The sequence below is a fragment of the Coturnix japonica genome, chromosome 4, assembly GCF_001577835.2.
Source record: "Coturnix japonica isolate 7356 chromosome 4, Coturnix japonica 2.1, whole genome shotgun sequence".
Classification (NCBI taxonomy): Eukaryota; Metazoa; Chordata; class Aves; order Galliformes; family Phasianidae; genus Coturnix; species Coturnix japonica.
The window spans coordinates 27,834,920-27,861,368 of NC_029519.1; the positions used below are offsets into that span (position 1 = coordinate 27,834,920).

A 26,449-nucleotide genomic window follows, 5' to 3' on the forward strand; every position below is an offset into this window, starting at 1 on the left:
CAAATGAAAAACTTGTATGTGTGCATAAGCAATCACAGTTTAAACTGTTCACTAAGATTTTTTTTTCCATAATGAAAACACCAAAATATTTGCAGGAGAGACTGGAGAACAGATGTATCAAAACTACAGAAAAGGGCCTTTACTCAAAAGAATTGATGAAAATAATTATTATAGAAAGAAATAAGTTATTAGTAGGTCAGCTCTGAAGAGTAGATGCGGTGCGATTACTGGAAGAGCAAGAGCCACTAATCCATTAAGTATTGAGCCTGATCTTCAAACCAAAGCTACTCAAACATCTTTCAGCAAAGAATTCACTTGAACATGTAAGTAATTCCTCCTTCACCCCCTAGCTTCAGCTAGCTCCTTACATATCTAGGCTTTCTGCACAATGGAAATTCAAAGCCCCTTGCAAGAACTGAAAAAATTTCTGTATACATCATGAGTCACTGAAAAACTATTAGGAAGCAGGTAAGCTAAGACTCAATATATGAAACATATCCTGTACATGTTTTTGCACTGAATATTCTACATCAAAGTAGAAATGCAAAGGTGACATTTATTTAACCAGTTTGTATGTTTGTGACGGAGGGGTTCTGTCCTATAGATCATTAAAATATCAATTATTATTTGTATTAAAAATTGCAAAAAATGATGAAGATAAACGTTTGCACTTAACACCTCTCCTGGAACATGATCTCTAAGAAATGACTACTTTTTTTGCAGACTGCTTTTAAAGTGCTGCATTCAGATTACTTAAAGAACTAGGAAGAATTAAGAAGGAAGGATGAAGGAGAGAGTTATTTTCTATTGGCAAGGAACAAACAGAGAAAATGTTAGAGAATGGCCTGCTTTAGGCACTGTTAGGCAAAATGGAAGCTAATTTCCTGGTCCCACAGCCAACTGAAGGCAGTAGAACAGCTATGACAGATTCCTCTAATGAAGCTTAATTTAGATTTGTCTTTGCATATGTTACCCTTTTCTAACCATGCTTTCGACTTTGTAATACAAAATATAACCCTTAGTTTTAATAAAATTACTTTCATATTAAGCTTTTCTCTTGATTGAAGTGAACTCAACTAAGACTGACAAGCACAAGAAAGTTGACTTTCAAAAAAGCAACTTTAATTCAACTTATGTAACTGTCACAGCAAAAAATTCATTTTAGAGCTCTGCAACCTTCAATACATGTAAGTCTCCCAGAGGACACAAGGAAAAGTGGTGAAGACTGACATGTAAATGAAAAGGAGGACATCCTACAGCAGGCATTATTTGATTCCACCATTGCTGAGGACAGATATTGGAGTGATGGCCTAAAACATGGTTAAAAGCTATTTATTGCTGCAATAATTAGAAGACCCCTTAAACAGACAGGAAAACACATACATATTCTTAACAAAATAAAACATGCTTGACATAAGACTGTACAAACAGAAATTATCAAAATAAAAAACTTAAAGGATTCGACGACAGTAAATGTAGCAGGAAATGAACATGTAGACTTACTAAACCCAAATTAAAACACTTCCACTCTGAAGAGATTTCCAATTTTTGTTTGGGTTTCTAACTTCTGAAGGCAAATAAAACTTGGAAATCAATAGAACTGGAGTTATCCAAGCTGCTAAACACAGATTTTAGATACTAATTGTAAAAGCTAGTGTTCTTTTAACAAAGAATGGAAAGATGGACTTAAGTTTAATTTTATTAGCTAGATATGGCATTTTATCCACTTGGATACTCACAAGAACAGAGTCCTAAATGGAATTCCCACAAGCCTACAAACAAATGGATTGTCCTTTTTAAAACATATTGCTATGCATTTGTGCTCCAGTTTCACTGCATGTGTAATGAATTCTCTAGAATTAGAGGGTTTGATTCATGTATAAGTTAAAAACTTCCAGTAGGAATGGGAAGCAAAAAACTCGCAGAGAAAACAGCTTGGTCTGTAATCTGAAACTGAGCACAGTAGCTTTCTTGTAAGACTCTTAAATATAATCTCTTAGAGAGATGCAGCATTCTTGTTCACTATACACACATTCTTTGGGCATCCCCCAGAACTATTGTTTAGATTATGAGAACTATCAGATACGTTAATTTCTACCCATGCTCCCCCACTTGCAGCATCCCCTTGAGAAAGTTTCTGCCAGACTGGAAATTGGACTCATATATTCCATATATCCCACAGTTCTTAAGAGTTGACCTAACCATAAGAGCTTTGACCTGGCATTCTTTTTGCCAGATCTCAGTGAAACCTCTTTAGAGAACAATCCATCTACGTCAAGCTTCAAAAAAGCAGTATTTTCTTTTATGGTAGGTACACAAATGGAACTACAGTAAAACACACTGGACTACCCAGAAAGACTGTAAAGGAAAAAAGTAGCTCAACAGAAACGCCCAAAGAAGATGCTGAGGGAAAACAAAACAAAACAAAATAGCAACACAACTAATTTTAAAAATAGCCACCAAAACTCCCTAAGCAAGAGAGGTATGGAGCCTGAAAGCCCTTACATGGATGGAAAATTCCTAACTGAAGACTTTTTAAAACAATAATACCAATTTTCAACCTGCAGACTGCTCAGATTTATGGAAGGTAAAACATCTTTGATTTTCAAATGCATTCCTCTATCTGAATTACCTGAAATCCCTCCTACTCACTGGCAAATGTCACATCAGACTATTTCTTTAAACCATAGTTTATGTGAACTTCAAAGGCTTGTGGGAAAATACTGTCTTCAAGAAGATGGTGGTTTTATTCACTCTGATGAATTAGTTCACCTGGAATTGCTTTCAGCACTGAATTCTGATTCTTGAACACATAACTACTGTAATTTTTAAGACACACAAATAGGTAGATGCTACCTAAAAATCTTGAAAAGCACTGGGAAATAAGACAAGTATAGAGCATTGCTGACAATAAGAATATTTTAGTGGAAAGGCAGGCTTTTTAATATTTTTTGTTGCTAATTGAAAAAATGAGTAACATTAGAAGAAAAGAGTAGGAAAATAATTTCAAATAGTTTGTAGAAGCATATCTTTTATATCTCTAAAATTTCAAAGAGAACATCTAGAAAGTGTCTCTAATATGACCACCGTTGAAAGATCTACTTGCAAAATATTACACAAAACCAGCATATCTATTTTCAGTCAACAACATTAATAGCAATTACACATTTCTTCTTCCCACTGCCATACAGTATGGACTAAATGGAGATCAAGAATCTCTGACAACTCTTCCTCTTTTATAAAAGGAATCAAAAACCAGAAATGAAATTCCTACAACATATCTACTACCACTGCTTAAGTGTTGCAGTTCAGTGGAATTTAGGGCATAACAAAAGGTAACTATTAGCAATAGTCTAATTTTTTTATTTTGTCACATTATAATGCGGGTAGTAAAGAATCAGTTTTAAACAATTATATGAATAAAAAAGACCTTACTCAGCCATTGTCAAATTTTGGAAATAATGCAGCAACATCACATGTATGAATGATTTCTGCCACAGTTTTTACTGAACTGAGTTTCTTAGAAAGAGTAATAATAAAAAAATAAATAGATCCCTTCATTCAAGCAAAAGAAGTTGATGTAATTTTGTAAATTCTGAAGGGAAATGTTTTCATGTTATCTAAAATTTCCTCTGTAATTCCCTTTTCTAAAACCCGCTCAAGAAGTGTATATTTATTATGCCAAAATAGATATTTTGGACAAATTTCAACCAAAAGGTTGACTACTACTTTGCATGTTGGGATTTTTTTTTTTTTTTTTTAGTAGAAAGATTGACTAGATATTAACACAAATGGGTTTAAATGTGAAGCTGCCATAAAAGCAGGCACATAAATGTAATTCTCCCAGCCGCTATTTTGATGCACATTTTTGATTCCATGAATATTTTATGAAATGGCCCAAACTAAAGCCATATAACATTCCTGCATTACTGATGCTTGCGCCCGTAAGCTACAAACATTAGAGGCATGATTGAGTGCATTAAAATGAACTCATTCAGCAGTGCATTGATTACTTGAGAGAGAAAGAAAAAAAAAAAGAAGTTACCCTCACTTAAGAAAACAGCATACAAACATGAAGTTTTCAACACAGAAATTAAAGATAGCAGATTTGAATAATATTGTATTTAATAAATGAATGCAGTGCAAAACTGCCTGAAATTCCTTATATGCAAAGCTGACATTAATTAGGTGAGATGTTAATTAGGTCCACAGATTGCTTCCAGTAGTGTACAGGTAATTTAAAATGCCACAATCTGCTAAACGCACTGACCTGTTCTAGTGCCATGCCTCAGCAGTACTCAGAGAGCAGCTAATGATTCCCTTTTCTACTAGCTTGTACATTTAGCAATGAAAATCATGCCACAGAAACTGTTAAAGAAGTCACAGAGCTGTTAGGAGCACTAGTATATATTCAGAAAGCACATTCAATTCTAAATTGTAAACATTTGTTGAGGACTTTAGAAAATAGTCCACTTTAGCTTTAAACAAGAACTGAAAGGGACAATAAAGTTCACAATAAAATTCTGGCATGTTTTGGTCTAAAACTATGACATCTTTCACCATATCACGTGGACTTACAATCTACTGCCAGTAGCAGTTAATGATAGCAAAAAAGAAAAAAAGTCATTGCCATTTAAAAGATGTAGGTCTACATTTCAGTTTAACTGTTTGAACTATTTGTATTATTTTTATTACCTACATTCACTTATGATAATTATGCTAGCACTATTCAGGATGAAGTAGTTAAAAATCTTGCATTGTGGCCCTCCAGTACTTGAAGGGAGTGTATAAACATGTGGAGGAATGACTGTTTACATGGTTGGATAGTGATAGGACAAGGGGAAATGATTTTAATCTAAGACAGGAGATTTAGGTTAGAGATTAGGAGTAAGTTTTTCACACAGAGGGTGGTGACACACTGGAACAGGTTGTCCAGAGAGGTTGTGGATGCTCCATCCCTGAAGGCATACAAGGCCAGGCTGGACATAATTCTGGGCAGCATGATCTGGTGGTTGGTGACTCTGCCCATGGCAGGGGGGTTGAAACTGGATGAACTTTGATGTTCTTTTTAACCCAGGCCATTCTATGATTCTATGATTCTATGATATGACCTGATTCCAGATTGAGCCACTATCTACAGAGCTTATAAGCCTTCATTCAACAGGAGATGAAGAAAAAGCTTACAAGAATTGCAAAAAAGCTCTTATTGAGCTGAATCATCCTGTACTACTGAAGTAAGATGAACTGTACAGAGGTCACTGAGAACCCAAGATTATGGAGTAGCCTGCAAAAGTGAGACAAAAATATATGAAGGAGATTGAAGATAATTTAGCTCTTCTATAGTTCTACAAGGTCTCTCAAAAACACAACTGATCATCAGATACAAATCAAGGCAAGCACTTTTAAGGTAAACAGTTACTTGCAACGATTTGTTATTTCCATCTACAGGTATTTCCATCTGCAGGAGCTAAACATTTTTCAGGAAGATGGAACAGGGAATTTGAGCCAAACAACTTGGGCAGTTTGAAAGAATGTACACACATTGGCTCATCATGGTGTATTCTGACCACTTTCCCTGTTTGAAAATACACTAGAAGATCTCTCCCAAGCATATAAGAAGCTCAAGATCAACTGAAAGTCTGCCAGAGCAGTACAAGGCATGAGGCTTGGAAGTAAGGAGATGTAAGGGAAGTTGAGCATCACATAGCCTTGGTACACTCTTGGTGTACTGCAATGCAAAAACAGTATTTTATGCTTCCTTGTCCACACTGAAAACTACAGGGCATTGGTACTGCAATTGAAAGAATGATATTAGTTGAGTATCTCTATTCAAAAAGGAAAAATAAAATCACAGAAATCCAATGAGATCTAGATCACTGTATATACAGTGTATATACACTCTAGTCCCCTGAAGCTTGAAATTACTCACCTTTAAAGCTCACATACCTATACCTATACAAAGTAGTAGGCATTGCGTATAACGAAATCCACACTAGGGCTAGTCACATCAAAAATTGAAGTATGGTTTGAGTTGAAAGGGGTCTTTTTAAAGACTACTGAATTCCAACCCTCTGGCCATGAGGAAGGGATATATTCCACTAAACCAAGCTACTATCTGGCCTTGAACACTTGCAGGGATGGGGCATCCACATCTCCTCTGGTCAAACTGTTCTAGTGCATCACCACCCTCATTATAAAAAATTTCTTTCCAATATGTTACCTAAATCTACCCTATCTTAGATTAAGACTGTAACCCCTTGTCCTATCACTACATTCCCTGATAAAGAGAAATTCTCCAGCTTTCCTGGAGGCCCCCTTTAGGTGCTGGATGGCCACAGTAACATCTCCCAGGAGCCTTCTCTTCTTCACACTGAACAACCACAACTCTCTCAGTCTGTCTTCAAAAGAGAGATGCTCCAGTCCTCTGATCATCCTTGTGGCCCTTCTCTGAAACACCTCTAACAGAACCACGTCTTTATTATGCTGGGGATCCCAGAGCTGAATTCAGTACTGCAAACAGGGTCGTACAGTAGTGGAATGAGGTGGAAAGTAACCAGCCTAGAGATGCTAGCTATACTTTTATTGTATTATATTATAGGACATCATCATATTAAGGTAAAAAAAAACAAACAAAAGCTTTAAAAACTTGTTTAAAGGTCTGAGACACCTCACAAGCTAGGGATAACACTAGTATCTGTGGTTACTTGTCTGTTTGCTCCCTAATCCCTTCTCCTGCTGCTGCTATGAAAGCTGATAAGAAGAAAGGATCTCCCCCAGGCAGCTGAAATGACAGCTGCTTTGGGGATAGTTTACTGTGGACCAGCAAGAGAAAAGCCTGGAATTAACTGAAGGGCACATTACCAGAAGAAGAGTTGTTCTGAAAAAAAACTTCTTGTTCTCAAAAGAAAGCATAAGAAGTACAGGAGAAACAGGTACTGTTGTAAAGGTGCCAGGAACAAGTATCTTTTTGACTTTATTCCAATTAGTACATCAGCCACTGTACCCTCAAAATTCTCAGTTGGCTCCAGCCCTTCTTAAGTTGCCTCTGGCTCTACATAAAACCTCTCTCAGATTTTCTCTGGGATGCATGGCTTCTCTCTGGATCTATTGCCACAACTCACAGTAACACAACAAAGAAAATCTGGCATGAATCATACGATTTCCCCCATGCAATCAAATGCTTACCTCAGTTTAAATATTTTTTTTTTTAATGATTAGATTTTGTTCAGATTCTACCCTGTTACTTTCCACAGCTTCCAATAATATTGGGTGCAATGTTCAGTGCTCAGTTCTGGAGATTTCTTCATCAAAATGATGCTTTGAGTATCAGCTTGGACTAATGACCTCCTACGGTCTCTTCAGACTTGAAGTATATCATGTTCTGGAGTGTAAGGTACGTTTTTATTAACAGTTTTGAATGTTTGTTTTACACATACATATTACTGTATTGGCTGTGGAAATCCCATTGACAACAGCTTTACTCTCAGAAGCTCTTCATCCCAGAGAAGGAACCTCTGGAAATACTATTTCCTCTAACCATTAATGAAAGGTAACACTGCCTCCAGGAAAGTTTATCTAATATGATGGCAATTGCTGGTTCAGCTGCAGTAGTCCAAGACCTTGCAAAGCTTTAAAGTAAAAAAATTCTGTTAGTGAGTGGGCAGCTTTGAATGAACCTTCATCTCAGTACTACTCATTAAGCAGTAAATAATTAAAATACTCTGGAAACGACAGGTAAAATACAAGCAGCAATGTCAGTAATAGACATGAAAGGGAAGAGAGGGAAAAAGAATTTAAAAAAGCAAAGAAATAATTCATTTGAAGTTTTAATAAAGTTTCATTTGCAGTCTTGTTTAAAGATATATCAGACTTTAGGGATGTAACCTAATTACATTTTTATTCTAAGTTCTATTCAAAGACCCTAGACTCTGAATCTTTAACACAGATCAAACATAGTATAATTTACTCATGGCTATCAATACTTTAAAATGATCTCTTCATTAAAGGCCATAATGATCTGGGCATGCACATAAAGCAAACAGCAACATTTGACATAAAAAACATAAAGAGTATGATTCTTATAGATGTGTATACATACAGAGATTATGAGTTACACATTATATTCAAGCGCGCTTAAGTTTTTTCAAAACTATTTCTCAAAAAATAACTCTCAGTGTTCAAGATAAACAACAGCAACACTTTAGTCATTTTAAGGATTATCTGAAATTGAACTTTACAATCACCAAATACCTACAAACAGAAACTAACAACATTTTTTATTTATTTTTTGGTGTATGTCATAAAACTTCTATGAAGAGCCTCTCATTCCAAAGAAAGAATACAGATTTGTCCCTAGGTGTTATATGAAAATTGAAATTCCCTGTTCATAGAATTAGCAGGGGAAAGTTGTAGTGCTGGTGAAAGAGTTAAGGAGGTTTTTAAAAAATGTGTTGACTTTTTTCCTAATGTAAAGAATATGACTTCTTCCTAGTGTTTAATAGTAAGCCTCGATTTAAATCAACTGAAGGAGAAGGATGAAGAAATTTTCACAGTAGGTTTGTTTTTCTGTAGTGAAGAAAGGAACCCTACAGAACTTACCCTGAGTTTTCTTATTCAAAACATCTTCATTGCCTGCCAACACTTCTTTAAAAAAAGAAAAAAAATAAGTATACAAAGAATATTTTTTTTATCAATTCAACAGGTCATTTTTTTTACTTTCCAGTTGCATCTTCAGAAACTTCTTTCAGCCTTTCTTAAGAGATTAGTAATATGAACTGAAAACATAGGCAATTTCTATAACAGTCATACAATACAGTACATGCCAGTTAAATACTAGTAATGATCCCATAATAAAATATTATTCATATGGGAACTCCATCTGCACTTGCATGAGGATGAGCTCAATTATTTAATAAAGCTTTTAAATCTGTCCTTCCCAGGAATCTATCTGGATTTATGGCTGCTTCTCTCTGCCACTGACTGACAGAGAAAAGCGTGATATCTGAAGGCTTTATCTCCTAGCAATTTGCTACTTCAACCTTTTAAATTATGCTCTGCAATCAACTTCTTCCTGGCTAACTCGTGTGTTCAATTCTTAAGCAATCACACAATAAAATAACTTTGTGAAATACTGTAAATGCAGAATAACAAAAGTTTTGTTCAGTTTATATGATGAAAAAAGCATGGAAGGGAAATTATTAAAATTGATATGATTAAAATAAATCAAATTTGATCATTTTATCAAATGATTGTAATGAAACTGGATATGCAGAATTCTATTTCCATTAAGGAAACATTTCTTTGTCTCTCATTTTCCCTGATGTAGATATTCTTTATAGTGCATGTTTCTACATGAACTTCAATATAGAAGTTGGCAATGGGTATATGAAGCCAACGGTATAGGATCTGGAGATGAGCGTAAGTTTTCAGAATGGAACTATTTCTAAATTTCTTTTTCTGAAAGAGTTGTTTGGAATAAACCATGTAAGTTAGCAATTTAAAAAGTGCAAACAGAGTGGGAGATATCATGATAGATCAATGGTATTGATATGGTCTCTTACTTGTAGAGAAATTAAAATAATCAGTTGAAAAATCCTGTGTGATTTCTACGAACAATTAACAGTACAAAAGACATTTTAAGGTTAGTCTACAAGGGAAATATGCCTATGTGATCTTCCAGACACCCCTCCCCATGCCCCCATAGATCTGGGGGGGCCAAACATGACCTTAATTTGGTAAAAACACGTACATGAAATTCTTTTGAGATTTTGGAAAATGATCTGTTTGAGAACAAAGATTGTTCTCTAAACTGACAAAAAGACAGGCAGAATTCTACTGTATATGCTCCAGAGGGCAGCCTACTTTTTGGCCAGCTGGCAGCCAAGCACTGGCCAATCAACAGTATGCTGACATATACTTTTCAATTTTATCACAGTGTACAGTGAATTTTACAAAGGGCAGGAGTTATAGAAGTTAAAATGAAGTCATATTGTATAAACATAAATAAAAGTGGTGGATTTTGACTCAAAGGATATATAGTCTAAATCTTTTGACCTGCCATTATTTTGTCCACTGTTCTTTTTTGACTATCACTCAGGCTTCCTATTTTACAAAGATATATTGGTTTTCAGTACAAATTATAAGAAATCTTACTATAAAAATAAAGAAAAAATGGAGAAAGAAGATTCTGAGAATAATCTTTTTCTCAAATATCACAAACTTATCTGGCTATCATTTTAAAGTAAAAAAGTTGCTTACAAAATGAGAAATCTTACAGATGCATGGAAGGATGAGACCAAAAAGCCCTTTATCTGACAAGTGGCTGTTTTGACTTCTATATCTGGAAAGAGAAATGGGATCAATTTTAGGTTTCTCTCTTCCAGTGTCAGACTTGAACTTGTGAATATACCAGTATGGACACCCAGATACTGGCTCTGCACGTTACAGTGGAAACATAACATTAAACTAGTCTGGATAGTTTATCAAATGCAGCAACAGTAAGAGTTCTGCACTCGATGTGTAGGGAAGAAACTTATCACTTCATTAACACTGTTCCCCTGGTTTATTTACCAGCTGTTTCTAATTTTGCAATCAGATTATAAAGATGCACTTTTCATTTCTTTGTTATACAACACAATGAAAATTTGCTGTTCAAATGCATCTGGCAGACTTCAACACAGATAAAGGTATGCATTTTTATTAATGTATAAGGTGCATGTAGACCACTCATATACATTAATGTATAAGGTGCATGTAGACTCATCCCATAGTCAAATTTTATTCTAGATATTCTTAGGAATACACCAGCCAGAGACACTACATCATAATATAATTAATGTCACAAAATGGATTCAAAAAAAGCATAAGAACTTTTATTAGATTTTTTTAGTTTTGCCTGTAGTAAACTTTTTTTTAGTGCTTCACTTAGCAATATTAATATTCTTGTTATATATTTTAAAATCTGAATATAAATCATTTCTGCCTAAGGGCAAACCAATTGAGGAAATTTCGCTTAAACTTGTGTATTTCCTCTGCATAGATACTCATGAATGTATGCTGAATTTCTATCAATTATTTACACATTATGTTTTTTAATTGAAAAACATTTGCTACAAACAATTCAAAATACAAAATAAACAGTTGCTTAGCAATGGATTAAGTAGGACCTACTACGAACAAGAAAACAATCGGTTTAGATATTCTGTGTTCCAAAGAAAAAGATGCTAGGAATTCAAGATGTTACCCAAATATACCCAGTAATTAATGCTTAAACTTCAGAAGTTTGACTCAAATGTCCTTTAAGCTCAACAAAAGTTTCCCCACAGCATCTACTATGTCTTGATTAAAACTTTTCAATAGTATGGTGAAATGATAGGTAGAATCTTACTCTTTGGTCTTTGTCTACATTGTGACAGTCTGAAAGAATCGCATTTTATCCCCTTACAACAAATTAATTACATTTCTTTATAAATTCTCCTGTATTTAGTAGGGCTTTCATTCAGAAAAAGTCTATGTTAAGTTCTATTATTCAAAATAGACTGCATTTCATCCTTGATTACATGGAGAACAATTATACCTGTCTCATAAATTAGATACAATTTATCACTTTATGGGGAGATGGGTGCAGCAGGAGATGAGAAATACTCAACTCCAGCAAAACACTGCCCTGACTGGAAAGCAGCAGAAGCTTAGCATGGCTTATAATCAAGGCAGAACTAGATCAAGACGAAACACTTAAAAAAGCCCCTTCATTAATTTGTAGAATATGGCAGATATTTTAAATGTCTAAACTTATTTTATAAAAGACTAAAGATACCTTGATCAGGAATTCTTTAAGATTTGCAATCTAAGCCATATAAAGAAAGACAAAGTAAGGTTTATGGATTAGCTGAATGCTACAGGAATCAGCACTAAGGTATCATCTAATAGCTATGCATGCTGCGCCATTCTTTTAGCAGTTCTTTCTGTCTTTAGTCTTCCTGATCTTTCAGGATTTCAGAAAAAGTATTACCTCCTCTTTTGTTGATCCTTATGTGCTAGAAGAACATAAATCTGATGACTAATTCAAAGTCACCACTGCACCGAGATTAACAGCATAATTTTCAGACATCTCACAGTTCTCATACCAGGGGATAGGCAGTTTCTGGCATGACAGTGATTTACATTTTGAATTTGTTGGGGCAGTTTTATTCATTGGACTCCACTGTGAAACTTACCACACTCCCTCAAAACTAGTTATTCAAATGTATTCAGAAATATCTCACAGAATCACAAAATCGTAGGGGTTGGGAGGGACCTCCAGAGATCATCAAGTCCAACCCCCCTCCCAAAGCAGGTTCCTTACTTCCAAAAGCGTATATTGAAGTTCTGCATCATTTCACGCTTGACAGAATAATCATTTAATACAAAACAGAAAACACTCAAATACTGTAATGATGAGTACTGGCGATATAAGAATGCATGTGAATTAGCCATTAAGTTTATCAATACACTCACTCTGTGTTTCTTCTGTAAGATACAACAGTGAAGAACTTTTGTAAATGCAGTTTGTAATTAACTTAGCAGAATTTACACCAATATGGCAGAACTGTCACAGTTGGGTCGTCAGACTACAATAATCTTATTCTCTGATATGTGGAAAAAAAAGAAACACTTATAATGATGATTCTGGTTATCACTTCTAAAAACACATTCAAAGCAGAGGAACATATATATATATATATATATACAATTTATTCTGCTTAACTGAGATTCTGCTCCAGTGACTACTTGAATGACAAATAATGCTGGATTTAATGAGACAAAACATATGAACATGAATTGCCTTTTCAATGTGTATGAAGTGACATCATGATGTTTAATTGCTACATGAGAAAATGACTAGTAACCAAAGTAATAAAACAATGAAATATCAGCTCCCCGAGGAAAGACAAACTACCGAGTGAGTACAGTTGATTGAATAGTATCATAATGTGAACTCTTCTACAATAGTCCACGAATAGACATTCATTTTGGTAGCTCATTAAAAGAGAGAACTGACTCTACAAATGCAGCTTTTTAAAGAACTAAAAATCTCATTCTGCAAAGAACAACCACTGAAATCACATGTGCTCCAAAGACAGTTTTCCATGTGTGTCTGCAGCAGATTACTCAGGTATTACTGCTTTTATGCTTTTAAGCATGTATGCATAGCTTCCATTCACAAAATAATACAAACACACATTCGTGTGTTAATCATTTTAGATATAAGTATCCTGTCCCAGTTCCCTCACACAACTGTCAGACTAACATCTCATTCTGTTAAAATTTTCCTGTTTTCCCAACTACGCTCTTAATAAATACAGTCAATATAGATATGATGATTTAAATCAGTTGAAAATACTATGCAAGTGTTAGGCATCATTCACACATATATACACACAAACAAGCATTCTCATAGACTTTCAATACTTATAAATATTTGAAGTACAGAAGTCACATTTATATATGCACTCACAGACATTCCTGTATACAGATATTCATGTACACATACACCTCTACACACGTGTATCCATTCTTGTATATCCCCATAAATAGCAGGCATCTGACTCATTCAGTTCACAGTCAAATCAGATTACACCACTGTAAATAACTGAAGGCAGAAACCAATCATATAATTTACAAGCAATATCTATTTGTTTTAATATTAAAAGCAACGTATTCAGAATCTTACTTCTAACACCACTAATATTCATGTAATTTTATACAGTCCTGTAAAACCCCAACTCAGCATCTGCTCTTGCACTTTTTCAGCAGTCCAAACTTAAGATTTAATTTCTCACTCTTCAAAAATATGAACTGCAAGGAAAACATCTGCTGCCTTTTTCTCTGTGATCCCTCAAAGCAAATTCTATGCCTACTCCTTGCTTCTTCGTTTTTTTTTCACCTGCCTCTATGGAAATAAAATACTTGCAAAAGACAGACCCTACAGATTCACTGGAGCTTTGCCCCATCCAGTGAAAAATGCACCTTGTTTTCTCCATCCTTACAATTGTTAATATAAAGCCTCTCTTCTGGAAGTTTCTAATATTTCACAGCAGGAAAATGAAATTTCTCCTCCACTGAACATCTCAAAGCATATTGCATAACTTTACTTATTATGCTTTTGCGATGGAACTGAAGGCTTAAAGGTATTTAAGTATTCAGCAACTTTTGCTTAACACATCATAAAAGTAGGAAATGTTGAAAAAAATGTTGGCAGTGAGTGCCAGTCACAATCAGTGTGATTCTTTGAAGATAGATAGGAATGTTTGCTTTTATGTTTCTTAAAATTTTATTTTTTACTAACTGAAGGACAGGATGAAAAGGTTACCAAAAAATCCAGCAACTTCAATCGTTTTATTCTATTGAGGATCAGATAACCTAATTAAGCATTTTTCACTCAAAACGAAAATGATTTGGTCATGACTGGCTGGTTTTTAAGCAAGTGTTACCTTATCTGCTGGGACACCAGATTCCTGGAATAAAGCTGGAATAAATAATCAAATGGAGCATTCCTAAATTTTAGGGACAAAAAAACCCCACATGAAAACATGCAATAACCAATATTAATACATGAAGACTGAATGTCAACAAGGCAAACTTCATTTAAGTTAGTGAAGTTTTTCTTACTGTCCTAACTTGCTCATAAAGCATTAAGAAAGCACAGTCCACCTGTAACTACTGTTAGGTGAAGACAAATTGGTTGGGAAGTCCTATGTAAACATTAGTTATCACTATTTCAGTGTCAGAATAAAACATCATACTTGAAAATACAAATACTCATACAACCGTAATACTAATAAGAAAAGAAACCCTATTTTATCTGTTATTGAAGCAAAAATTTGTATTTTAAAACTCGGTTGAGTTCTGGTTGTGGTAGCCAAAAAAAAATTACAGGTTCTGAAGAAAACTGTGAATGACACAAGGAAATACTGGGTAAGGTGGGATTTTTTAGCTTAAGGGAACATGGTGGAAAAAAACAACACCTCGACAAAGGCTTTTCAACAACAAAAATGTTGCAGAGTTCATGTTTCATGTCCAGGCTTTTGCTGGAAAATGAGGCCATTGTTCAAAATGTAACCATTCTGTCAGGTTTTATTTTTATTCTTATTTTTCTAGAAAGTTACTGGAATGACCCTTTATTCACACAACATTTCAGTTTCTGCTAATCTATTTTTTTTTTATTTTTTTTTTAACCTGAGAAAATTCATTCTAGTTGAGAAGTCAACCACAAGGTTTTTTCAGAGTTGGAATATTTTCAACCCACAAGATAAAACTTATAAACAAGAATATAATGGCCACATAATTCACATATTTGAATAAATGGTTAGCAGTTCAGTACACTCAGGAACTAGAACTGGAAGATTTTATTCAGTTACTTTGGACTCACTCAGTGACTTTCTTCCCACAAAAAGAAAAGATTTGATAGAAATATGGGCAAATCTTTCTCATGTATATCCTGCTGTACACAACCAAAGTTGTCTGCTATGAAAGGTAATGTATTAAAACAAAACAAAACAAAACAAAACAAACAAACAAACAAAAAACAACATGAAAAATAAGGTAAATGGTTACCTCAACTAATATCCTATATTATTTATATACACCATATATAGTGCATAGACACATGGGAAATGGAGTTTAAGGGGAAGCAAACAACACTGTGGCAATCATGTAAAAACACAAACATAGTGTGATGTCCAGACAGGAGAAAGATTTTAAAAATAAAAGAAAACAAAATACTGGTTGTTCTATCCATGGCTTTTCCATGGCTGAGGCAGGGCTAAACTAAATTATCTGTTCACAAATCTTTTAAATCAACCCAGTTTGTTCAGCTGCAGATGCTGCTACTTAAGTATCTGTGGTCTTAAGCAGCATTACCAGTCTCTTGACAAAAACAAGCAAAAAGATATAAGGCTGAACAAAAAGAACCCTTGTGGTAGAAGAATGCTTCCTTTAAAGTTACAGTTTGCTTTTCATGTGGCTGTAGATGGAAAGTAAGCAAAGGAAACAAGTCTGTGAATTATTATAGACTTTTTTGTCTTTGTATTTGCTTCTCCAAAAGCTAAAATTGCAAAAGCTTTGAAACTTCCTTTAAATTATGTTTGCAAACAAATTTATATTGAGATGAAGTGCCCTGTAATGAAATATTAATTACAAAATATTATTGTCTTAATGGTGATACAATGTAGCATTATGATCACAGTGACTCACCTTGTTCCTCATTGATAAGGCCCATATGCGCATGTGCTTGTGCTTGCCTTTTCCCACCATCAGTTTTTATTAGTTTAGCAGTGTTAAAGCATTGTTCATATAAGTAATTCCTTAACTGTTTCTCCTCAGGGTCATCGAAGCAGTATACCATGTTAAGCTGGTTATCATAAACTTCCTCAGAACGCCCTTTGAAGACAAATAATAGTCAAAATGCTAATTTTCATCAGCTTTCACAAATCTTACAGCAAGAGCCTTGTAGTGAAAACGAAGGGTTATTAACACACCCAGTATTCAAATACTGTCAAGTTCTCCTACATATTCAGTCAAGGAACTGTAAGGAGATAATTATAACCTATGAAATTATGCATGAATGAAAACCTGATCTAGACTAAACTATGATTATTTGCTATTATTTTTGTACATAAAACCAAAACTTAGATAGAAAAAAAAACCCACAAAGAAGCTCTATAAGACACTGACAGGTTGATAGACAGAAGCCACCGTGAGCAAAAAGCCTCACACATTCAGTCTCTACTGGAGAAGTATTTGAACCACTGAGACCTCAAAGACACTGGGAGCTTTCAAAACAGATCTAAGGTAGAAACTTATGATGGAGACAAAGAACCAAAGAGAATACCCTGTGAGCTCTACCCATTAATTTTATACAATTTAAAACATCTAAAGTAATGCTAACAATAAGTGATTTCGGTTTTCCATCTACATTATCATTTTTAATACCTTAACACTCTTACATAAGGAGGATCAACCAACTGAAATTTTAACTTTTGATATGAAAAAGTCCAATACAACAAATCCAGATATAGCCATAATTTCTCTAGGATCTCTTTCCTTGAGGAAGAAAAGCAGATACTTCTTGGCTATGATTTATTTCAGCTCAACTTAAACATCTCTTCTGGCATAAAAGAACACTTCTAAAGATTATCTCAAATGTAGAAAGCAGAGGTTCCCATCATGATTACAAGCAGTGAATCAAATAACCACTTAAACACAGACATATAAAAATGAAATTTGACCAATAACTGAATCTAAGGTAATGAAACATGCTAGATGTTCATTACAGCTGAATGAACACGAACTTAGAAGTTAGAAGATGTATGCAAATAGTTACAATAGGAGAATAAGAGGAAGGAGAATGAGATTGTCATTGTGGAAGAACACTAGATGCAGATCTATTGCCTTTGAAATATTTGCTACCTAACACTACATAAAATTATGCAGATAACTTCAGGTAGTGCCCTACAAATCTCAAGAGATGGTACTGACCGGAGGCAGACTATTGCTACTGCCGTGGCTTTGATTGAATGAACTTTAATGTGACCCTCTGATGACTATCCTGCTGGTGAATAACAATGAGAAGTGCACAAAGACAACCATTTCTCTGCAATAGTCTTGGACAGTGGCTGACCAGATATGCTGGTGTCACAATAAAATAAACCCCAAAGATAGATGGTTAAAAGCCATATTGTCTTTGGGATTCAAAGTCTCTCTGATTTACAAATCAAGAGATTCATTGATATTATTCTGACAGAGGTATAGCCAGCATGTCAGACCTAGTGAAAGTGAACTTTCATCTCCTCAGGAGAAGAAAAATATTAGAAGAGATAAACACACTCTTCTATAAAATCTCCCATAGGTAGTTCAGTCATTAAAGTTTTGACTTCTCTAACTTTGTACAGTAAATTCTATACATCTGTTAATAGAATACATGTGGAGAAATCTTTATGTATCCACTGATACATTAAAAAATGTATATCTATATATATATATACACACACACACCACCCATCACAGAGAGAACGATACCACTAGAATATGATACCAAATGAATAGAAAGAGAAGTCTGAGTCACAAAGGCAAATGTGAAACAGCTTCTTCAAGACAAATTCTTGTTTTAAAATGGGAAAAATTTAAGAAAGCATAGAGATAAAAGTTCGACTGCTGATCCCAGTAATATTCCAAAAATTACTTTTACTCCAAAACCAATGGAAGCTGAATTCAGATTTCCCAGAGTATTTAGAGTACAGGATTGAAATAGTATATTAGAGTAAAGGAGTAGATTAGAGTAAATTAGAGTACAGGATTGCAAAGATGATCAGAATGGCTACCTAAAATGGCAGCTAAGCGGAACAAAGGAAACTTGATGAAACAAATGATAGTGAAGGTTGATAGTCTGTGGTTGAAATGGGACTGGGAACACATCTTATGAGCAATTATCCAATGTAACTTTTTTTTTTTTTTTCAATGCCAAATTCCCAGATTTAAGGCAGTAATATTTCATATGAATTCTGTTCACTTAAGCATTTCTTGCACTTTTTTTCTTAGTTTTTAACAAACAAGAATTGTTATGTTATATTGTAGCACTGATTTTGCACTTCCAAAAATGTTTTTATAACAACATATAAAGCACAGAAAAATTGGCTTCTTTTAACTTGTTTGATTTGGACTTCTGAAAAAAGTTCATTTTCATCATACTTCACAATGGAAAGATTTCTATCAAATTTTGCTCTTACTACAAATGTTACTGTTTCTCTGTTAAACAGATTTTAAAAAATCCCTTCCACTTGGGTTTAAACACAAAACCTCACATACTACACACGTATAGGGTTTCCTGCTCTGCATCAGAATCTCTTCACGTGCATCTCAAATGTCATGTAGACTCTCACCCTGTTACACTAAAGCCATAATCCTTGCATCAGTCCACTGAATAAAACATCGGTTTGTACTTGGACTGTTATCAGGAACCTGAGTAGTTCAATGCTCAGTAATAGAGAGGTGGAGCCTGGGTATGCCGATCCCAGCAGACTTAGGAGTTAAGTACAACTGCTGCCACAGATGTATCATCTGCTTTTTGACAGAATGTAGTAAATGAAAGAAAAAGAAATACTACAGCGACTTTTAGAGAGGAGATGAAAACAACGTCCTGAAGAGATCCTGCCTTGGTATTTTCCCCGAAGAAGAAAAAACACAGTTGCTGTTAACAGAAAACAGAACTTGCACTTCCCAAACTCACCTTTAAAATACAAATACAGGTATCAGAAATTTTTCAACATCTATCTCTGTTCAAATATTTTCTACAGAAGGGACTACCAGTCAGTCCTTCATTCCTGTCAGGCAAAGGCCATGTGGAAACTTTTCAACAGCTGGTAACACTCATCTTCCAGGTCAGTTACTTGTTTTTAGTGAGTATGACTGAATTATAGCTGACCATTCATCCTTGAAGACATGTCAAGGAGAGCCTTAAGATCACTGGAGTCACTATGAGCCATATTTTATGTCAGAATGAGACACCATTACCACTGTAAGTTTCATTTTACTTTTGCCTGAGAGATCAATACTGGGGACTCAGTAGCAAGAAGACAGCTGATGTCGTGAAGAGTTTACATTCAGAAACATCCAGGATGAAAGCTGTTGAGCCAATAAAGAGCATCAACAGCAAAAGAATGATGCTTCAGTCAGTCTATTTCTACCTCAATTCATACACAGCAAAGAATCAGTCTCATTTACTTGCTCAGGACAACCATGTGTTTATAGTCATAGCTAGGAACTGTTTTTCAGAAAACTTATCCATAAGCTGCACTCACTGAGCTAATATACACAAATGCAAATGAAGAAAGGGTGCTGTGGGGTAGCATGGGCACAGACAAATTGCATGCACACCTTCCATTTCATAGATATTAGGTAGCAGGGCAAATGGTGAACAGCTTCCCTCCACCACTAAGTACATAAACAGAATATATTAAAAGTACAATATATGCAAAGGTGCTAAGAAATGATGTGGATGTGCATCTGCCATATATGGATAAAGCCATCTAGTAATAGTAACATAAGGCAATTCAACTGGTCATTTGTGACACCAGTGGGGGACTCCAAGCCACCAAAATGAAAACACACTACTTCAATTAGAGGCATTCAGGCACAATTTAAAACACAGAAATGTGACATCTGTTGAAGTCAGATGGCTACATTTTGAGAAGTGCTCTCACTGCACTCTACAACTTCCTGAAGGGAGGCTGTGATGAAGAGTGGCTTGGCCTCTTCTCCCAGGCAACAAACTGGACCCAAGGAAATGGCTGCAAGTTATATCAGATGAGGTTTAGACTGGACATAAGAAGGAACTTTTTCCTCTCAGAGAGTGGTCATGCACTGGAATGGCTACCCAGGGAGGTGGTGGAGGCACCATCCCTGGCAGTGTTCAAGAGGTGTCTGGATAAGGAGCTAGGAGCTATGGTTTAGTGGTTTTACTGTAGGTATGGTAAAGGGAGGACGGTTGGACTAGATGATCTTGTAGGTCCTTTCCAACCTTGTGATTCTATGATTCTATAAGGTTATCACATTTTTTGCTAGCCCAGCCTAAGGCATAAGTGAAATAAGTGAAAATGCTAATTTCTGGTTTTGACCTTTAGTATCTCAAACACAGAAAGATTTTCTAGTGTGAACACACCCGATGTTCTCATCAAATGTGATTCATGCTTCTTCATATAGTTTATGAAGTACCTTTTACAATGGGAACAAATAGTTATTCACATTGACAAAACTTAGCTCTGTACTGAAGTGAGGAAAAAAGAGCTAAGTTAACACTTCCTTCTAATTCTTTATCGCTGATATCCTCTAGAACAAGGGTCAGCGGCCTGTAAGCACATGCACAGATTTAGCATTTGGCATATCACAAAGGGTGCATGGGGTCTAAGAAAAGCAACAACAACTGGGTCGTAACACCTACTTTCCACCAGCTGCCCCGGTGATCAGCTAACAAGCTGTGTCTTGTCCCTTGGAAAGCATGTTCATACTGAATATTAGCTCTGTGCACTGTCTCTGACAGGGAACAGAGTCACCTGCTACTACAATGCCTGCTGCTGGCTGACACATTGCAGCTACTGAACAGTGGAACTGTTTTTGCCTGTTTTGTTCCTCTGCTCCAGCAAAGTAAAGTTGATGGCTGAGAGGTCTCTTCCTTTAAGAGTTCTTGAGTAGTACCTCAACTTGCATTGTCTGGAAGGAGGATGCAACACAGGTAACCAACCACAGTAGCAAGCACTGATCATAGGCTCTTAGTGGTTTACATTAGTCAGCACAGGTAAGGATTCAGTTCGGGTTTAAACCCACATTCAATAAACAATTCAGATGTAATCCAAGGAGCTGACCTCCCTCCGAAATACCAGACTGATGCTTTACGGTACAATCCTTGTACTGCCGCTCTTCTTGTAGGCTCAGTGCTAACCAACGTACAAACTGGAGCTATGCGATAATTTGAGGAGATGATTCAAAGAAGTGGCTTTGCCCAGTGAGTGTATAGATCCAAAAAAGAAATTAGCAATGCATTTTAAAACAAAAAGACAGACTGTAGCAGCCATGTAACAAAGAATCAGTTATATTCTTATGGTAAAATGCATGCAAAGAACACATTAAAGCTATTGTAAGTATTTTTGTCTGGGTAACAGCAACATCCATCATTATAATAAGCTGTTCTTCCAGGCATACATTAATATGGGTGTTGCTAAAAAATTCCAAAAGGTAAGCAAAGGACATGGATGTTTTTCCTTTGTTACTGCTTTTCCCTATGACCCACCCAAACACATGCAGATATAGAGCCAGATTTTATCTGGGGACTTAGACAGACAAAATGGACAAAATTAACCCTATTTAGCTGATATGCCTATGTAGGGTATAGACATAATTTGTTCTAAGGATGTCAGCAGCCAGAGATTTTCGGTTAGCAGCCCTCACTGTCAGTCTGGAATGGGACTATGGTTTCCAGCAGTTCCCCTTGCTAACACACAGAGCAGTACTGAGTGGGCGCTAGGGAACTACGTCTCTTCAAGGGGATTGCAACATTGACCCCAAGGACAATTATATCTTTTGGTGAAATTAGTCTGGCAACAGAGCAGGTCATTCAACAGCCTCAGGATACACATTTTTCTTATTGAAAAAGACAACATTTATCAGGATATCATGGTATACAACAAATGCTAATCTGTGTAGACTACTTTGGCAAATATTCTGCATTCTTCTTTAAAACACCCTACAAGTATACTTATTTATCCTTATTCAAATAGATAATAATCTTTTTTTTTCTTTTTCTTTTTAAATGACTGGTATCAAAACTAGTAGTAAGAAAGATTGGTGCATGATAATGAAGGAACTTCAAAGAACAACTGGAAACAACTCTACTCTGAAGTCCAAAACATTTACATTGCCTGCATCAAGGTAGACCAAAGAGGAATGCAGTCAACAAGTATCACCAACATTTATTTCTGCCAGATAATTTTCTTCTTTTGAGAAGATGCAGGGATTAATACTTTCATTTTAAAATATTTGGAAAGTATTCAAATACAATGGCAATGAGATTAAGTTAGAAAAACAGATTTTGCATGCAACATAATACTAGTGTAAAAGAAAGACTCCTGCATGAGTTGAAGTTCCAATGAAATGTTCTGCTAGAAATGAGAACTGAAGAAGGCTCACCAGTGTATCTGAAGGTAAATGGTTTGTACAGCAAAACACTGGTAAGCAAACAATCATGATTTTCAAATGTAGAAATAATGAAATTAATTGCTCTTTGATACTAGCCTCCACATCATAATGGACTGCTTTGATTAATTCTGCCCAAGCAAACAATTTCCATGCAACACTGTAGCATCAATAATTACAATTAATCAGGAAAAAAAAGAAAACATTAACATATTCCACCAATAAGTATGGAAAGTGGATGAATGAATGCCTAGCTTTCTCTCTGCACTGTGATAACAGCTTTAACATGCTGAACTTAGGAGCAGCAGTTCTAATTGAAATTCACACTGAGACAGCTACACTCTGCGGCACAAAAATATCAGGTGAAAAAACTCATGAGCAAATGGGAAAACTTATAATAAATAATCTATGTTTCATTTCTGTCTTGCCACTTTCAGTTCAAAACCAATCCCTATGGGAAGTTTAAATTAGTAAAAAATTACAAGTCAAAAGGGTTTTTTTCATACCTGCTAACTCTTTCACTACAACTACAGCTCAGGATGCTCAGGATCAGAGACAGGTAAATTTTCAGCTACTATAATGTTAGTGACATCAGCTACACTGTGGAAGTCACACATCTCATTGCCCGAAATATTACTTCAAGTATTTTAAGCCATCTTTGGCTTGAATTGTGGTGGCTGAGGAGCAAACACAGGTCAGCTGCTGCTGCAACTGCTTCACTGCAGTAAATTTCACATGAAGGATGAACTGAACTGTGGAACAGTTTTCAAACATTTTCAACTGAAGTTGCCATAAGATCATGAGCCAGAGCTCCAAGCAATTTGATTAGAATCAGACAGAAAGTGGATTAGTAGAACTCCTGAATTAGTATTTGATGAGCCGTGTAATTCATACGTTATATTCACACCACTACTAGCTGTAACATCTGCAGTATGAATCAACATCCACCCCCTCATGTGCCACAGCTTATGCCTCACATGAAAAGCATATTTATGCCAAGGTTTACACCAAAACTGGTGAAAAATCAGAACTCTCACCATTCCATGATCAAAGAATTCATTAATGATTTGCTACTTAAAACATCCATCAGCTCCGCTGGCAGGTTCTCATTACTTTGCTTTCATTTTAACCAACTTCAACAGATAAAATTCAGAGATACTCCCTTCCAGAGGCAAGACTCCATCAGTCAGTTGGCAGCATCCTGTATCCCATAGAACCCAGTACGTGATCAGTGCCAAATTCAGTGAGAGAAAGGCCTCTGCCTTTCACTGGGCAGAACCCGACTTTGCTTTTCTGGGAGGATATTTGCCAACTCTACTGGCACATATCAGTTAGTAACACTAGAGAAAATCATGCACCAAAGGAAAGCGAAGTACCTCCCCTCAAGCCGCTTTAGGAAGCATGCCCATCCAGATATTCCATATCCACTACATTTGAACACCAGTATAAAGGCAAAATGCTCGTGTATGTCAGGCTAGACTTAATGTAAAATTTATCTTTCATACTCCTGCGAACAGAGGTGCCTGTTCAGGTTTTAGTCATTCTCAGAAAAACCTGAAGGTATCTTCCTTTCATGGACTGGCTAGACTTCCGGTCTAGAATTACTGTCAATTAAATAAACACATCTTTTGGTCTTAAAGTAAACAAACATTTTAAATGAACAGTTGTTTTTTTTTAGTGCTGAAAGTTGTTCTTGCTGTTCCCTTTTAAAACAAAGTGTTCTGTTTCTAAATTTGAGTAAGAAAGATTGGGTTTCAAACTCTCAAGCTTTATTTTAGATTTTTTCTCTCTGCAATGATGAAAATACAACTTGAAACAAGCCAAATATAATGAAACCAGCTCTGCTGTGAGACAGGATTGTAGTTTTACCTGCTTCCTTCCCTACGGTTATTCCAAAGGAGAAAGACAAAGTAAGTTATATCACTATTTATAGTAAAACAAAATGATAAAGAAGAGTGCTTAGTAAACAGTAGGCAATAGAGAAAATACAGTAGTTTGGAGTTATGTCTTCACTAATATCTAGTAATTCACAGGTGACACGTTACAGCTATGTGCTGTATTTTATTTGACACGTTCACAGTCTTTTTAAGGTCAGTCACAAATCCAAACAGTTAGCAGACAGAGTATTTAATAAAATCAAATTTATACAACTATTACTGTGAGAAGCAGTGCTTCACCTATTAATTTTTTTCTAATACAAAACCGGATAGTCAAATCAGTAAAGAAAGAAAAACAATAAACAGTGAAGTTACCAGAAAATGTTTGAGATGTTATCAAAGCTATAAATATAGAAAACAATTCTGATGATATTATAACACAATCCACACATTTTTACCTTCTTTTTTTTCCCTCCTCCCTGCAAAACCTCTCTCGGTATCTGCAGATCCTGATCATTTATTCTATAAATACAGCTTAGTTGACTAAGGCTGAAATGTGCTAAGATGCAGTAAGGTTTCAAATTCATACATGAAACAATTTGGAAGCTTCCCCCAGGCGTTCGCTGCTGCGGCTCCCGCTGCTCTGCTACCCACAATCCCCCCATTTACCTGCTCTCTGGGCTGCCTCAGCCCTGGTCAGGAAGTGGTAAAGCTGATCCAGCTTATCAGGCTGCTCCTCCAGGGACTGCCCCTGCCATATGGCTGACCCAGGCCCTGCAGCCTCCCTCAAGGCATTCCACTTCTGTATCAGAGTGAAGAGCTCGGAGAAGGACTTGTGATAACCCTGTCGCAGCATGTCTATGCAGATGTTCTCCTTGTATGAATTCCTGTTACTGGGAATAAGAAAGACGGATTTTAAGCCTTTAAACCTGTATTCTCTTCACCTTACCAAATAACTACAGATATTAAAACAGCTTTCAAGACCAGATCTCTGCAGATCACCAGCAGGGAAGGGTTTGGTTTTTTTTTCTTTCCTCCCCTCAAAAAGCATTCTGCCAAAACACAATTACAAATATCCTCCCCTAGGGAGGTGAACATGGCAATATTAAATAAATACCCAAATATACTTTGCAAACATGCTCAAAATATACTGGTATTCTTCAGCTGGTAATGGTAAATAAATAAAATAAATAAATAACTGAAAATAAAGGGCTGACTGATGGGAAAAATACATGTTTACATTAGTTTATGAAAACACAATAAACTCTTAGTTTGCTTTAAACCAGCACATGGGGAAAAATGAAGCACATTCCACATGTCAGAAAGAAAAAAGAAAAAAGGAAGTGTATGTTAAATAGTTTTGCTGTAGGATACAATGCCTTGGTTTAAAATGTCAAACAAATGCTATGCCAGAAACACAATCATTAGGTATTATTTTGCTTCACTTTAGCATAGCACTTCGGCTGGGGCTGGTTTACTCCCTAATTTTAAATCCAAAGGATGCAATGATGAATTTATATCCAAGTCATCCCATTCATAAACTCTGATAAAATATACATATCAAAAAATTGCATAAAGAAATAATCTCAAGAGGTAATACATCTTTTCAGGTATTATTTATGGAAATAATCCAAACATTTCTTTTTTGTGGCATGAAACAATTATTGTGTCCCATCCTGGAGAAAGCTACAAGTCCAATGGGACCACCTGCATCACTGAAGTACAGATCTAAATGTCTGCAGAAGTAGGTCTCCAGTTTGAGAAAACAAACCCTCGTCCCAGTGAGATGACAGGGGCCTACATATGGTAATTTGATTTTGCAGATTCCATTCAAGTTTTCAATTTGTTTT

At 35.7% G+C, this 26,449-nt stretch overlaps 1 protein-coding gene across 9 annotated transcripts in view; it reads right to left on the reverse strand.

Annotated features, from left to right (window-relative positions):
- TTC29 (tetratricopeptide repeat domain 29) overlaps positions 1-26,449 on the reverse strand; it is a 174,505-nt gene that overhangs the window by 67,326 nt on the left and 80,730 nt on the right. For 8 of the 9 annotated variants that reach the window (XM_032444412.1, XM_032444409.1, XM_032444415.1 and 5 more), the window contains 2 exons: positions 25,269-25,492; positions 16,234-16,419 (listed from right to left, as the gene is read on the reverse strand). In XM_032444412.1, coding sequence (XP_032300303.1) covers positions 16,234-16,419; positions 25,269-25,492 — 410 coding nt within the window. The remainder of the gene's footprint in view (positions 1-16,233; positions 16,420-25,268; positions 25,493-26,449) is intronic. The other variant, XM_015861176.2, reaches the window with a different exon arrangement.